Source organism: Monodelphis domestica, chromosome 2 (genome assembly GCF_027887165.1).
Source record: "Monodelphis domestica isolate mMonDom1 chromosome 2, mMonDom1.pri, whole genome shotgun sequence".
Classification (NCBI taxonomy): Eukaryota; Metazoa; Chordata; class Mammalia; order Didelphimorphia; family Didelphidae; genus Monodelphis; species Monodelphis domestica.
This window is the reverse complement of record NC_077228.1, coordinates 61,283,188-61,296,347: the sequence shown is the minus strand read 5'-3', so window position 1 is coordinate 61,296,347 and position 13,160 is coordinate 61,283,188. Positions and strand designations below refer to the sequence as shown.

At 38.8% G+C, this 13,160-nt stretch overlaps 1 protein-coding gene across 1 annotated transcript in view; it reads left to right on the top strand.

Moving 5' to 3' along the window:
* GPA33 (glycoprotein A33) overlaps positions 1 to 13,160 on the top strand; it is a 52,053-nt gene that overhangs the window by 24,328 nt on the left and 14,565 nt on the right. Inside the window, exons 2-4 of the mRNA XM_007480704.2 lie at positions 3,767 to 3,921; positions 5,773 to 5,989; positions 12,580 to 12,735. Coding sequence (XP_007480766.1) covers positions 3,767 to 3,921; positions 5,773 to 5,989; positions 12,580 to 12,735 — 528 coding nt within the window. The remainder of the gene's footprint in view (positions 1 to 3,766; positions 3,922 to 5,772; positions 5,990 to 12,579; positions 12,736 to 13,160) is intronic.

The following is a 13,160-nucleotide window of genomic DNA, read 5'->3' as shown; positions in this document are numbered from 1 at the left end:
AGTTATTAATACTCTTCTTAAACTCTGATGTCCAGAACAAAATTCTATATTCTAAATATGGTGTGACTAGAGCAGAGTACAATATTTCTGTTGTGGTTGTAGTTGTGATTGGAAGCTATACATCTCTTAAATTAACTTAGACTCAGTTGGCTTTTCTGGCTGCCATCATACTGTTGACTCATGTTGGTAATAGCTTGTCTTCATGGGTGCTTAAAGGTTGACAAAATACTATATATTTCTCATCTCATTTGAGCCTCACAACAACCTGGAGTAGTAGATGTTCTTCTTATCTCCATTTTAAAGAGACTGATAGAGGTTAAGCAACTTGCCCAGAGACATATAGCTATTAAGGTCTGAGGTGGGATTCAGATGCAGATCTTCCTGATTCCAAGTCCAGCATTCTTACCCACTGTGCCACCCAGTTGTGCTTGTATATCACTAAAATCCCCAGACCTTATTCAGGCCAACTATGATCTGACTGTATCTACTCCCTCTTGTACTTGTGATTATTTTTAATTTAAGTGTAGGATTTTACATTTATTTTTCTTAATTTCATCCACTTACATTTTTAGTCTATCAGATCTTTCTGAAACAAGACCCTAGATATTAGATAACACTCCCAGCTTTTTATCACCTGCAAATTTAACAAGCTGACAATCTATGATTTTATCTAAATCAATTATAGAAATGTTAGATAGCAAAGAGCCATTGGATACCACTTCCAAGTTAACATTGAATCATTAATGACTACTTTTTGAATCTAGCTATTCAACAAGTTGGCAGGTGGTTGGCTTGTGGCCGGAGAACTGGGTCTGGAGTCAGGAAGACCTGAATTCAAATCCAGCCTCAGATACTTATTGACTGTGTGACCTAAGCAAGTCACTTACCCTCTCTTTGACTTAAATCACTGGAGGAGGAAATGACAAATCACTCCAAGAAAAACCAATGAACAGTGTTGACATGCTATGGCACCCAGAATCACAAAGAATTAGACATGACTGAAAAACAACAATTCGACCAGTTCCAAACTATTTATATCTTCACTGTTATTGCCTCACCCACATCTCTTTATCTTTTACAATAAGGATACCTTGATATATTTCCAAATGCTTCGTTAAAATCTAAATAAACTACATCCCTAATAGTCTCTTAATATAATTTAGTTTCCTGTCAAAAATAGGAAGATTATTCTGTCATGGCTTGTTCTTAATGAAGTCATGCTCTCTCTTGGTTACTACCTTTTTTTTAGTATCTACTAACCATATCTTTGTTCATTTATTCTAGAATTTAATCAACACCAAAGTCAAGCTCATTGGCCTGCTTTGCAGACCTTATTTTCTTTCCTTTTCAAAAAATCTGGACATTTGTTCTTCTCTACTCCTGCAGTAACTCTCTCATTTTCCATAATCTTTTGAATATCACTGACTGGCTTTGCAATCACTTCCACCAGTCTTTTGAGACCCTGAGGATAAATATAGTTCATCTGAGCTAGGTGACTTGAACTCATCAAAAGCATCTACCATAGGTGCTCTTACTAGCTCCCCACTTATCTTGGGAATCAACTTTCTATTAGCCATCTCTGTTCTGTCCTTTCTAGTCCAAAGGTTATTTTCCTAGGCAGAAAACAGAAGCAAAATAACAATGGAGCAGCTCAGTCTCCTCCTTTTGTCAGATCTCACTATCCTATCCACTCTGAGCCTATAGCTCCTTTGATCCTCCTCTTTTCCCCATTATAACTTTTAAAAATATCGCTTTTCATTGTATTTACCTTTCCTGGCTAGTCTTTGGGTCACATTCCTATATTCATTCTCAGTTGCCTGCTCTTGTTCCTACCTTTTGTACTTATATCAATATGACTTATTTATATTTTTTCTTTTAAAATATATTTTATTGATATTGTTTGTTATTCTATCACCTATATTTCCCATTATATTGCTCCTGACCTCTCCTTCCAGAGAGCGATTCCTTTAAATAAAGTATGAAAAAAGGAAAAGGAGGAAATCTCCACAGAACTATTTCTTCAAACTATCCAAAAAGTATGATGCTGTTTTCAGTAACCAGAGCCATCATCTTCCCCCTTCCTCAAAGTTTCAAGCGAAAATACCTTCCCATTTCTCTTCTTTGGGGCCAAGCTTAGTCATTATAATTTCAGAACATTGAATATCAATTGTTTGCTGTTCTTTTCATTTCCATTGTTGTAGTCATTGTACGCACTGTTTTCTTGTCTCTGTTCATTTCAATTTGCATCATTTCATATATATCTTTTCATGTTCCTTAGCATTCCTTATGTTCAGAGTTTCTTATAGCACATCAATGTTCCATCATATTAACATACCACAGTTTGTTGAATCTCTTCCCCAGTCTGGGATCATTTACTGTTTCAAGTTTTTTTTGCTCCCACAAAAAGGTGTTATTATAAATATTTTGCTGCACTGAGAATCTTTTTTGTTGTCATTTACCTCCTTGCAGTATCCATCCAGCAATAAAATCACCGGATGGATCAATGGGGATGACTACTTTCCTAATATAATTCAACATTGTTTTCCAAAATGATTTATACCTATATATTTTTAAGTGATTGATATTTTTGTTTAACTCCACATTATCCTATGCTCTCAAATCCCTCGCATCTTTCTGTTGAAGCCAATTCTATTTTGCCACCAAATTTGCCACACTTTGCCAAAATCCAAATCTATATTATATCTACATTACTCCTTCTACCTGCCTCCTTTGTTACTAATTCATGTGCTGTGGAATGGAATTTGAGAAAATCATGGAAATAGCAGATTGAGTCCATACTGTTCTCTGGTCGTCCCCCATGCTTGAAATGCTCCACGCTCTTATCTCCAGCTCCTCGTTCCCCTATCTTCCTTCAAGAGTCAGTTCAAATTTCACCATCTACAGGAGGCCTTTCCTGGTTTTCTCAGCTGCTACTGCTTTCTGCCCTGAGATGACCCTTAGTCGTCTACATTATTTACATTTGTCTTCCCCTTTAGAAGGCAAATTCCTTGTAGGCAAGGTCTATTTTTACTTTTCATTCTATCTCCAGTGCTTAGCATGATGCCTGGCACATAGTAAAGGCTTAATAAATGCTTGTCCACTACTTGGTCCACACCTGTAGGCTCCCAACTCAGCATAGTAGGAAAGGGTTGCAAGGTCAAGCATGACCATTATAACCTGTATGTGCCTTCTAAAAATCTAAACATGTAGATGAGCTCCCTAGACATCCGCATCTATGTCTTCAGACAAATCATTTTTCCAAACTTGTTAGAATTATTCCTCTTTTGTCTTCAGAATTTCATTGCTGATGATTTCCCAAGCCTCCTGAATTAACTTCCCCTAAAGATTTTTAATCCATAGAGTAGTGCCTATGTTTCCTTTGAATCCTTTGAAATCTGTTCTCTCTAAATTTAAGGTCCATGAGGGACTATTCCTAGCTTTTCTTTCCTCTATTACAAACTAGGAGGGGTGATCACTTCTCCCCAAAGTTCCAAACAAGTCTTTCTTCCTCCCGCCCCCCTTTGTGGCATTCTGGGACAATGCTTTAATTTTCCCAAGTTAAATATAGCTCTGGCTATTGTCCTTTGCTCCTTATCTTTTCTGGCTCTTATGTGGCTTTTCTGTGCTCTTGATTCTGTTGAGGCTGCTGGTCTAGAGGTACTCAAAAGTGATTAATTCCACTTTCACAGAAACATGGGTTTTCTTTGAAAAGGCATATTTCCAGTTTTATATATTTGTCTCACCTCACTCTCTACTTCCATTTTAGTCTGGGGAACAGCTCATGCCATCTCTGTGGTAACACCCACCAAGGTCTTACGAGTGGCCCGAGGTTCATCTGCAACACTACCATGTTTTTATATGACAACAGTTCCTGGACGAGATGGATTCATCCAATGGGATAAGCCTCTAACAACTCCTCCAGTAAGAAGCCTACATCCTAAGTAGAAGGTTTGGGCAAGGTGGCACCTATATTTCTACTGAATTCTCCTTGGATACCTTGGTGATCAGCTCCATCCATTGATTGGCTGCCAAAGACTCTAAGCTAGGTCTAGAGGCAGCATTACACATAGGCAGAATACCTCGTTATCTGCATGCTGCTTTTAGTACTACTAGAGAAACCAATATTATCTTCCCATCCCCTTCTCCCCTTATCTCCATTGGCCTTTCTCTGGTGCTTGAGATGTTATCATTAGACTTTAGTGTCAAGGATTGCCTTCCTTCTACAAATATTCTTGAGAAAGAAAAACATTCAAACACCATCACATTTAAATAACCATTTATTGGATGCAGGGACAACATCATGGAGCCTGTAGACTAGAAAAGGGCAAATCTGGGAAATAAGCTGAGAAAGGGAGATGACAAGGGAGAGACTAATTTACACTTTTGCCCTAGTAATCCTGGCTGCATCCCTAGAGAGTATGTTCTCTCTCTCTCTCTCTCTCTCTCTCTCTCTCTCTCTCTCTCTCTCTCTCTCTCTCTCTCTCTCTCTCTCTCTCTCTCTCTCTATATATATATATATATATATATATATATATATATATATATATATATATATATATATATATATATACATATATCTTTTAGTACATAGGTCTTCAAGTTAAAATGAGAATCTCCTTTTAAAGAAAAAGTATAAAGGAGTGGCCTAGAGAGGAAGAGTAAAGCCTTCGGGGGGGGGGGGTGTCCATCCCCTTCTAGCCTTGTAGGCACATGCGAATAGTTCATGTAAGAACAAACTCATTCAACAACCATTTATTTACCACTTTTATTCATTCATTCAGATTAATTCCAGGCACCTGTATGCCTTGCCACCTGTACCTGGACAAATATAAATTATTATTATATAATTATTGTGTAGTTGAAACCTTAAAATGTTATTTAGATATTAACTATCATTATCATCATTGTGTGAGGTACTATGCTAGGTGTTATGGAGATAGAAGGATGAATAGGACAATTCTTCTGCTTTCTCCCAATATGTTCAATTTCCATTTTCCTTTAATGCCTAATTCAAATGCCAGCTTCTTCAGGAAACCTTCCCAGTTTGTGCCTTAAAAGTAACCTTTTCCTTCAGACCTTGAATCAAATTTTCTCAAGTTTTTTTTCAAATTCTCAAATTTCTCAATTTTTCAAATTTCAAATTCAAATTTGAATTCAAAGACCTTATTTAATATTTGAGAATTTGCTATCTGTTTCTGTATCTTACTTCCCCTACAGGTTTGGATGCTCTATGAAGGATTAAACAATGATTTATCTAAATTTTTCATTTCCCTAGCATCTGACAAGTAGAAGTGCTTAATAAATGTCTACTGAATGACCAAATGGCTGATTAAGAAGAATAAGATTAGGCAAATCATTTTAATTCAAAGCTTATTGTGAGTAGTGTAAAGGTACTAACAGAGTGCCCTAAGATAATGTTTTTGATTACTAGTGGTCCAGTGATTTGGCAAAAGTAAATAAATAAAGAAATGCTTTTTGGAGCAGAGGACTGGGCTTCAAATTCTAGTCTATTATTTACTAGCTTTGACCTTTGACAAATCTGGAACTCAGTTTCCTCATCTGTAAAATGAAAAGCTTGCAATCATTGATGCCTAAGGTTCCCTCTAGCTTCACATGTTGTGGGACTCTACTCTTCCAAGCTTCAAGGTTCTAGGACCTAGAAGAGGTAAGAATCAATGCTGGCCACTGTTGGAGGGGAGATGCCTCTCCTAGCTTAGCACTGAGGCATTCCTGGTGGGGCAAGGGTATAGTGACATTTCTTGCTCCTTACAGGATTCAGTAGTTATATGGTCCTTCTCCTCAAAAGAGTACACCTTTGGAACCCGCTACACAAATCGAGTCAATATGACTGGCAATTATTTGAAAGATGAAGCTTCTATCACCATTGACCAGCTGACCATGGATGACAATGGGACCTATGAATGCCAAATGATGCTCAATGGAGATTTGGATGGTAACCGGCAATCAAGGATGGATGTCCTTGTTCTGGGTAAGAAGCAGCAACTACTCCCATCATTCCCTTGTTCCCTCTCACAGGATTAGGTTAAGTAATCAGTCCACTAAGAAGAGGAATCATATTATATATAAACACATTAATTAATATATTATTTATTAATTTATTTATTATATATGACTTATTACATATAATAAATTAATTAAATAATTAGTGTATATATACATATATATATATATATAAACATTAATTAGAAGTCTACTATGTGTACACTGTGCTGATATAAAAGAAGTCACCATGCTCTGGGGAATTGGTGGGGAGATGTTTTTGTCCTTCCCAGTCCAGCATAATAGAAAGGGTGTTGGGTTTGGACTCAGTAGATCTGAGTTCACACATCAATTTTGCTGTTTAATATCTGTTTGACCTTGGGCTACTTGAGGCATTTATATGGAACAATAGATTGGCCATTGGAACTGTAATCAGGGAAATCTGAGTTTAAATGTAGCCTCAGACTCTTACTCTGTAACCCTGGGTAAGTTACTTAACCCTCTTTGCCTCTTTTTTCAGCTGTAAAAATGAGGATGATAATAGCATGCACCTCTAAGGGTTGTTATGAGGATTAAACTAGATAATATTTGTAAAGTTTTTAGCACATACCTGTTACATTGTTATTGACTAGTCTTTTCTGTTATATATAACTCTCCATGACCCTATTTGAAGTTTTCTTGGCAAAGATATTAGAATGTTTCACCATTTTCTTTTCTAGCTAAATTTACAGATGAGAAAACTGAGGCAGAGTTAAATGATTTGTCCAGGATCGCATAGCTAGGAAGTGTCTGAGGCCAGATTTGAACTCAGGAAGACATCTTCCTGACTCCAGGTCTAGTGATCTATCCACTGTGCCACCTAACTACCTGCCTGATACTTAGTAAGCCCTTAATAAAGATTTATTTCTCCTCCTCCTCCTTCTTCTCTCTTTCTCTGCCTCTCAGTCTCTCTCAGTCTCTGTCTCTGTCTCTGTCTGACTGTCCCTCTCTTTCTCTGTCTCAGTCTCTCTCTACCCCCCTCTCTCTCTGTCTGCCTCTCTCTCTGTCTCTGCCTCTGTCTGTCTCTGTCTCACTCTCTGCCTTCCTCCCTCCCTGCTATCTTCCTTCCTTCCTCCCTCCTCTTTTTCTTTCTTTCTTTCTTTCTTTCTTTCTTTCTTTCTTTCTTTCTTTCTTTCTTTCTTTCTTTCTTTCTTTCTTTCTTTCTTTCTTTCTTTCTTTCTTTCTTTCTTTCTTTCTTTCTTTCTTTCTCTTTCTTTCTTTCTTTCTTTCTTTCTTTCTCTCTTTCTCTATTCCTTCCTTCCTTCCTTCCTTCCTTTCTCCCTCCCTCCCTCCCTTCCTTCCTTCCTTCCTTCCTTCCTTCCTTCCTTCCTTCCTTCCTTCCTTCCTTCCTTCCTTCCTTCCTTCCTTCCTTTTATCTCTCATCCTCTCTAAGACTATTTCTCATCTAGAAAATGAGAGGGTTGAATTCAATGCTTTCTGAGTTTTCTTCCAGCTCTACACCTAAAAGTCTAGCTCAATCCATGACACTTTTGCCCATCCAAGAAAGCATGAGCATCACTAGAAGTTGTACAAGGCATTAGGAAGTAAGTGATGTGAATTATTAAGGTGGGTAGGGTCATGCTAAACCAGTGCTTCTGGAGCAGGGTTTAATATAAGATCCTTGTCACTGGGAGTAGAGTCAAGAAGGCAGAGAAGCATGTGCTTTGCTCCATCTGGGGATCTTCTCCAAATCTTATCAATCATTGGATCACCAAATCATAGATTTTGAGTTAGAAGGACCTAAAGGGTCTAATCAAACTTCTTCATTTTTTAGATTAAGGAAATCGAAACCAGTGCAGGTTAAGTGACATTCTCCTGGTTACATTCACACGGTAGAACTTGGATTTGAGCCCTGCTACTCTGAAGGAAGGCAGAACTAATAGTGAGGAAGTCCGTTCTGAAGCTACCCAGTGAATTCTTATTAACACCAAAGGGAACTCTAGAGTTGGAACCATCTGGAACCAGCCCAGGGTCCAGAGAGGACTTACTAGATAACTAGACCTGGAAGGGTCCTTAGAGATAATCTAGTTCTACCCATAATGTGACTTGCCTAAGGTAACACAGCTAGTAAGCATTCAAGCTAGAATTCCATTACAGTTCTCTTCATTTCCAGTCTAATGCCCCCACCTCTTTTTAAAATCATACTCTGCTACCTCCATCCATGGGAGTAGTTATGGGCTTCCCCTCCTTCTTGAAATTCCTCCCTCCTCTTACTTCTAAACCACTATACTTTCCTGCTCCTCCTACTTTTCAGATTACTCCTTCTTTGTCTTTGCTGGTTCCTTTTCCCTCCTCTCATTCCTTAAATTTTGTTTTTCCCCAAAGTTTAGTCTTATTCTCTGAGCTTTCTTCTCTTCATCCTCCCTCAGAGATCTCACTCACTCTTATCATTCTAATTATTACCTCTTAGTGCCTGATGCCCAAGGTCTATATATCTGGCCACACTCCTAAATTCCTAGTCCATATTTTTAATTTCCTGCTGGAATTTCTACTTGAATATACTACTATCAGATCAAACTCACCATGGCAAAAAACTTACTTTACTATTTTCTCTCCATAAAATCATATTGTTGGGAGCAGTTGGGGAGCTCAGTAGATTGAGAGCTATGTTCAAATCTGGTCTCAGATACTTCCTGGCTGTGTGACCCTGAGCAAGTCACTTAACCCCCGTTGCCTAACCCTTACTGCTATTCTGCTTTGGAACCAATACTTAGTATTAATTCTAAGATGGAAGGTAAAGGTTTAGAAAAACAAAATAAAACAAAATTGTATCCTCTTCTTCACTTGAAGAGATAATGAGACTTTAAAGGAAGAGAACTCTACTCCCATTCAGGAGGTGTATAGTTCGCTCCTGTCTATGACATTTGTTAGTCATGTAATCCCCAGCAAGTTACTTCAACTCTGAGCCTTAGTTCCCTTATCTGTGAAATGGGCATACTAACATGTGCTACTTTATAGGACTTTATGAGGAAAGCATTTTGAAAACTATTAAGTATCTTATAAATCATGAGTACTGTTTTCTCCTACTAATCCCCTCAGCCATTCAGGTTCAAAATGTTGCAATAATCTCTATCTTCCATTCTCCCATATCTTTCTGATCCCCAAGTCCTATAATATCTTCCTTTACAATGCCTCTTCATCTATCATTATCAATCTAATTCAAGCCCCAGTTGCCTCATGTTCAAGCTATTAATATAACCTCATAACTGGTCTTCCTAATCCAAATCTCTAAAACTGGTCATCTTGTCATTTCTGTCTCTACCACATTTCTCCCATGTGTCCCCTCTTATCCACTCACACAGCTGCCAGCCCTGCCCAGGCTTTCATTGCTTCCTAATTTGGACTGTTATAATTGCATCCTACATGGTATTCCTACTTCAAGTCCCTTCCCACTGAAATCCATCCTTCATTTAGCCACCATGTTGAATTTCCAAAAGCACAGGTCTAACTTTATCACTGCCCTGCTCAGTAAACTCCAGTGGCTCCCTAAAGCCTTTAGGAACAAGTATAAAATAATGTTTTTAGTTTTTTAAAAATAAAACCCTTACATTCTATTTTAGAATCAGTATTGTATATTAGTTCCAAGGCAGAAGAGCTGTAAGGGCTAGGCACTGGGAGTTAAGTGACTTGCCCAGGGTCACACAGCTTGGAAGTATCCATAATCAGATTTGAATCTGAGATCTCTCCCTGCCTCTCCATCCACTCAACTACCTAGCTGCTCTCCTGTCCCTAGGGCTAACTTATCCTTTCAGTTTCATTACATTTTACTCCCTTTGCCATATTCTTTAATCCAGGCAAGCTAATTTCTTTGTTCTCTTACACAAGGCATTCCATCTCCCTTTGCATTGGCCATCCATCACTCTTCTTTGTCTTCTAAAATCTCTCTCTCCCATCAAGATGCAGCTTCATCACAAAGCCTTTTCTGGTCCTCCCAACAGCTAGTGCCCTCCAAACTATCTTACACTGAAATACTCATTTGTATGTATTCTATTAATATTTATTCTCTGTATACCTATATATATATATATATACATATATACACATATACAGTAATATGTGTGTGTATTTGCTGCCTCTCCTGTTAGAATGTCATTTCCTTCAGAGCTGTGATTGTTTTATTCTTTGAAATTGTATCCCCCGAGCCAGCACAGCGTAAACATTTAATAAATACTTGTAGATTGATTAATAGGGGCTCCCAGGCCACTGTTTGAAAGAACACCAAGATGGAACAATTCTGTCTGAGGCTTCTGAGCGCCACAATAACAAATGTGAAGCACTGAGTGAACATTACTGAGCAAACAGTGTCCCCTGGATGCCGAAGCGAACCTGGAGAACAAACAAGACACTAAGAAAATTTGAAATAGTGCTATACAAGAATTGGTTGAAGAAACTATGGATGATTAGCCTGGAGGAGTGAAGACTTCAGGGAAATATTATAGGTGGATTGAAATAGTTGGGAGGGATTCATTTTGTTCTGCCTGGCCTCCGAGAGGAGAATTGGGAGCAATGCATAGGAGTTTCAGCCTTAAAAATTTAGGCTTGAGGAAAATAAATTCTGATAATTAGAGCCAGAGCTGTAACTAGAAATTCTAGATCCCACAGCAAATTGCACAAATTCAGGCAAGGTGGAGAAAGAAATTAGGATAGCTCTGCTGGACTAGGAACCAGAGAGGCATAGTTTGGGGATGAGCTCACCCAAAATGGGGGTAGGTGTTGGGATTCTCATTCACTATACACAGACATGCCTCTTCATTGTGCCAAAAAATGGTTTTTGATTGCTTGACTTACATGGGATAATTGACAATCCCTCCTAGTTGGGTTTAGAGTTTTAGGTGCAGTCAACATCCCTAGACCAAGTCCCAACCCAAATGGCAGACAAAAATGGAAAGGTTAAAGGGGGCAAGCAGGGGGACATAATGGGAGAGAGGAGGAGTACTGGGTACAAATGTGACAGTGGCCTTTTGCCTTGGTGAGTTAGCAAAGGCAGTCATTGAGGGATTGGGGGTAAAATTTGAAAAGATCCAGATGAAAGGGGATGTTGAAAAAAGAACTTTAAAAGGCAATAGATGCTGTATAGTTATTACAGCCCATTTCTGAGAGGTCATCCAGGCTTATAGCCACCCTTAAATGAAAGAAGACAATGAGATATAGTGGAAAGTATGCTAGTTCCAGGTTCAAATCCTGCCTCTGACACTGTTTTCATGATCTCAAGCAAGTCACTTAACCAGCTTCAGCCTGAGTTATCTCATCTGTAAAATGAGGGGATTGTTCTAGATGACCTTTGAAGCCCCTCCAGCTTTAGGTCTATTATCTAACAATTGTGCCAAGACAGTCCCTGTCATCCCTAGCATCATCACTTTTTAGAGAAACAACAATCCCTTAGTGAATAAATATGGTAGTTGTTATTGTTTTGTACAAATAAACAAACTGAGTCTCAGAGAAGTGAATTGTTTAAGGTTGCACAGACATCAAGGAGCTCTACTAGAACTCAAATCATTGAACCGGGGGTCCTAGAATCATAGGTCTAGTTCTCGAAGTGTCTATGGGGGCTGTCTAGATTAATTGTTCCCATTTTACAGAAAAGAAAACAATAAAATTCAATGAGTTGCCTGAAGTCACACAGGTAGCATCAGAAATGGAATTTCTGCCCCTTTCCTCTGATTATAGAGCTTATGTCCTTTTGACTCTACAGAACTTGAGTTTGAATCCTGGCTCTGTCATTTTCTAATAGTGTGATATTAATCAGGCTCTGAACCTCAGTTTTCCTATTTATAAAATGAAGAGATTGGATTAGATCATTGCCAAAGTCATTTCCAGCCCTAAATTCCATGATGAGGGCGCCATTTTTAATCCAAAATTTTTAAGTGCACAGATTCTTGATATTAGAAGATTCTTTTCCCAGAGACAGGTAGGCACTTGTTTTGTAATAAATGAGGTTAAGTGAGATTATAGGTTTAAGAGATGTAAAAAGCCTTAAAAGTCATCTAGTTCAATTCCCTCATTTTTGCAGTTAGAAAAACCAAGACCCAGAGAAGGTGGTAACTTGTCCAGGGTGACAGAGATCATTGGTGGCAGGGATGGTTCTCTGACTCTTGATTCAAGACACCCCCCAACTGCCAAAGTCTCCAATCCAGAGTAACCCACGAGAGAAATGATCTCCAAAATTTTGCATTGGGTGCACCAATGATTGTCTGTATAGTAGCTATCTCTGTGGTATCTCAGCCACTAGTTCCCTCCTCTCAGATTCCCTTCCATCTACTATGTAGATAGTTTGACTGTGTCTAGGGATCTTCATGTTGTCTCTCCCATTAGTTTGTGAGCTCCCTGAGGGCAGGGATTATCGTTGACCTTGCTTTGTAGTGCTTGGCACAATGCTTGGCACATTGGTAGGTGCTTTGTTGACTGAATGAGTGTGTGCTTAGCTGTAGGGATCCTTTGTAGGGTAGGGGATGGGGTGGAAGCGCACACAATACCTAAGACCATCTGATCTCTTCATGGACTCATAGACTGTGACATTCTCTGTCTTTTCCTTCTTCACAGTGGCACCCTCTAAACCAGACTGTGGCATTGAAGGGGAAACTGTGTATGGAAATGACATCAAGCTAACATGCCAATCCAAAGAGGGGTCCCCAGTCCCCCAGTACAGCTGGAAGAGATTTGACACGGAGAACAAGGAACGGCCACTCTCACCACCAGGTATCTCTGATGTCTCATCACACACCGGAGGGCTCACTTACTTTGTCCCAAAGTTGTTTGCATGTTGCTTCTCCCGTTAGATTGTGAGTTTTTGAGCATCGGGACCATTTATTCCCTTTCTTTGTAAACCCAGCATCCAGCACATTGCCCAGCACATAGGAAGCATTTAATAAATGTATGTGTACTGGACTGGAAACCAAGAGGTTATTAGACTAGATAGAGGAATGTCTTAACAAGATTTAAAGTTTCCAGCAAAGTATTTGACAAAATCTCTCATGTTATCTTTATTAAATGAGATGGAGGGAGGCGAAGTTATTGAGAACAGGGGACCTTTGATTGTTTTTGTCTTTGTCTCCCTACAGTTTATCATAGTGCCTAGCATATAGCAAGAGTTTAATGAATATTTATTGATTGATTGAGAGATG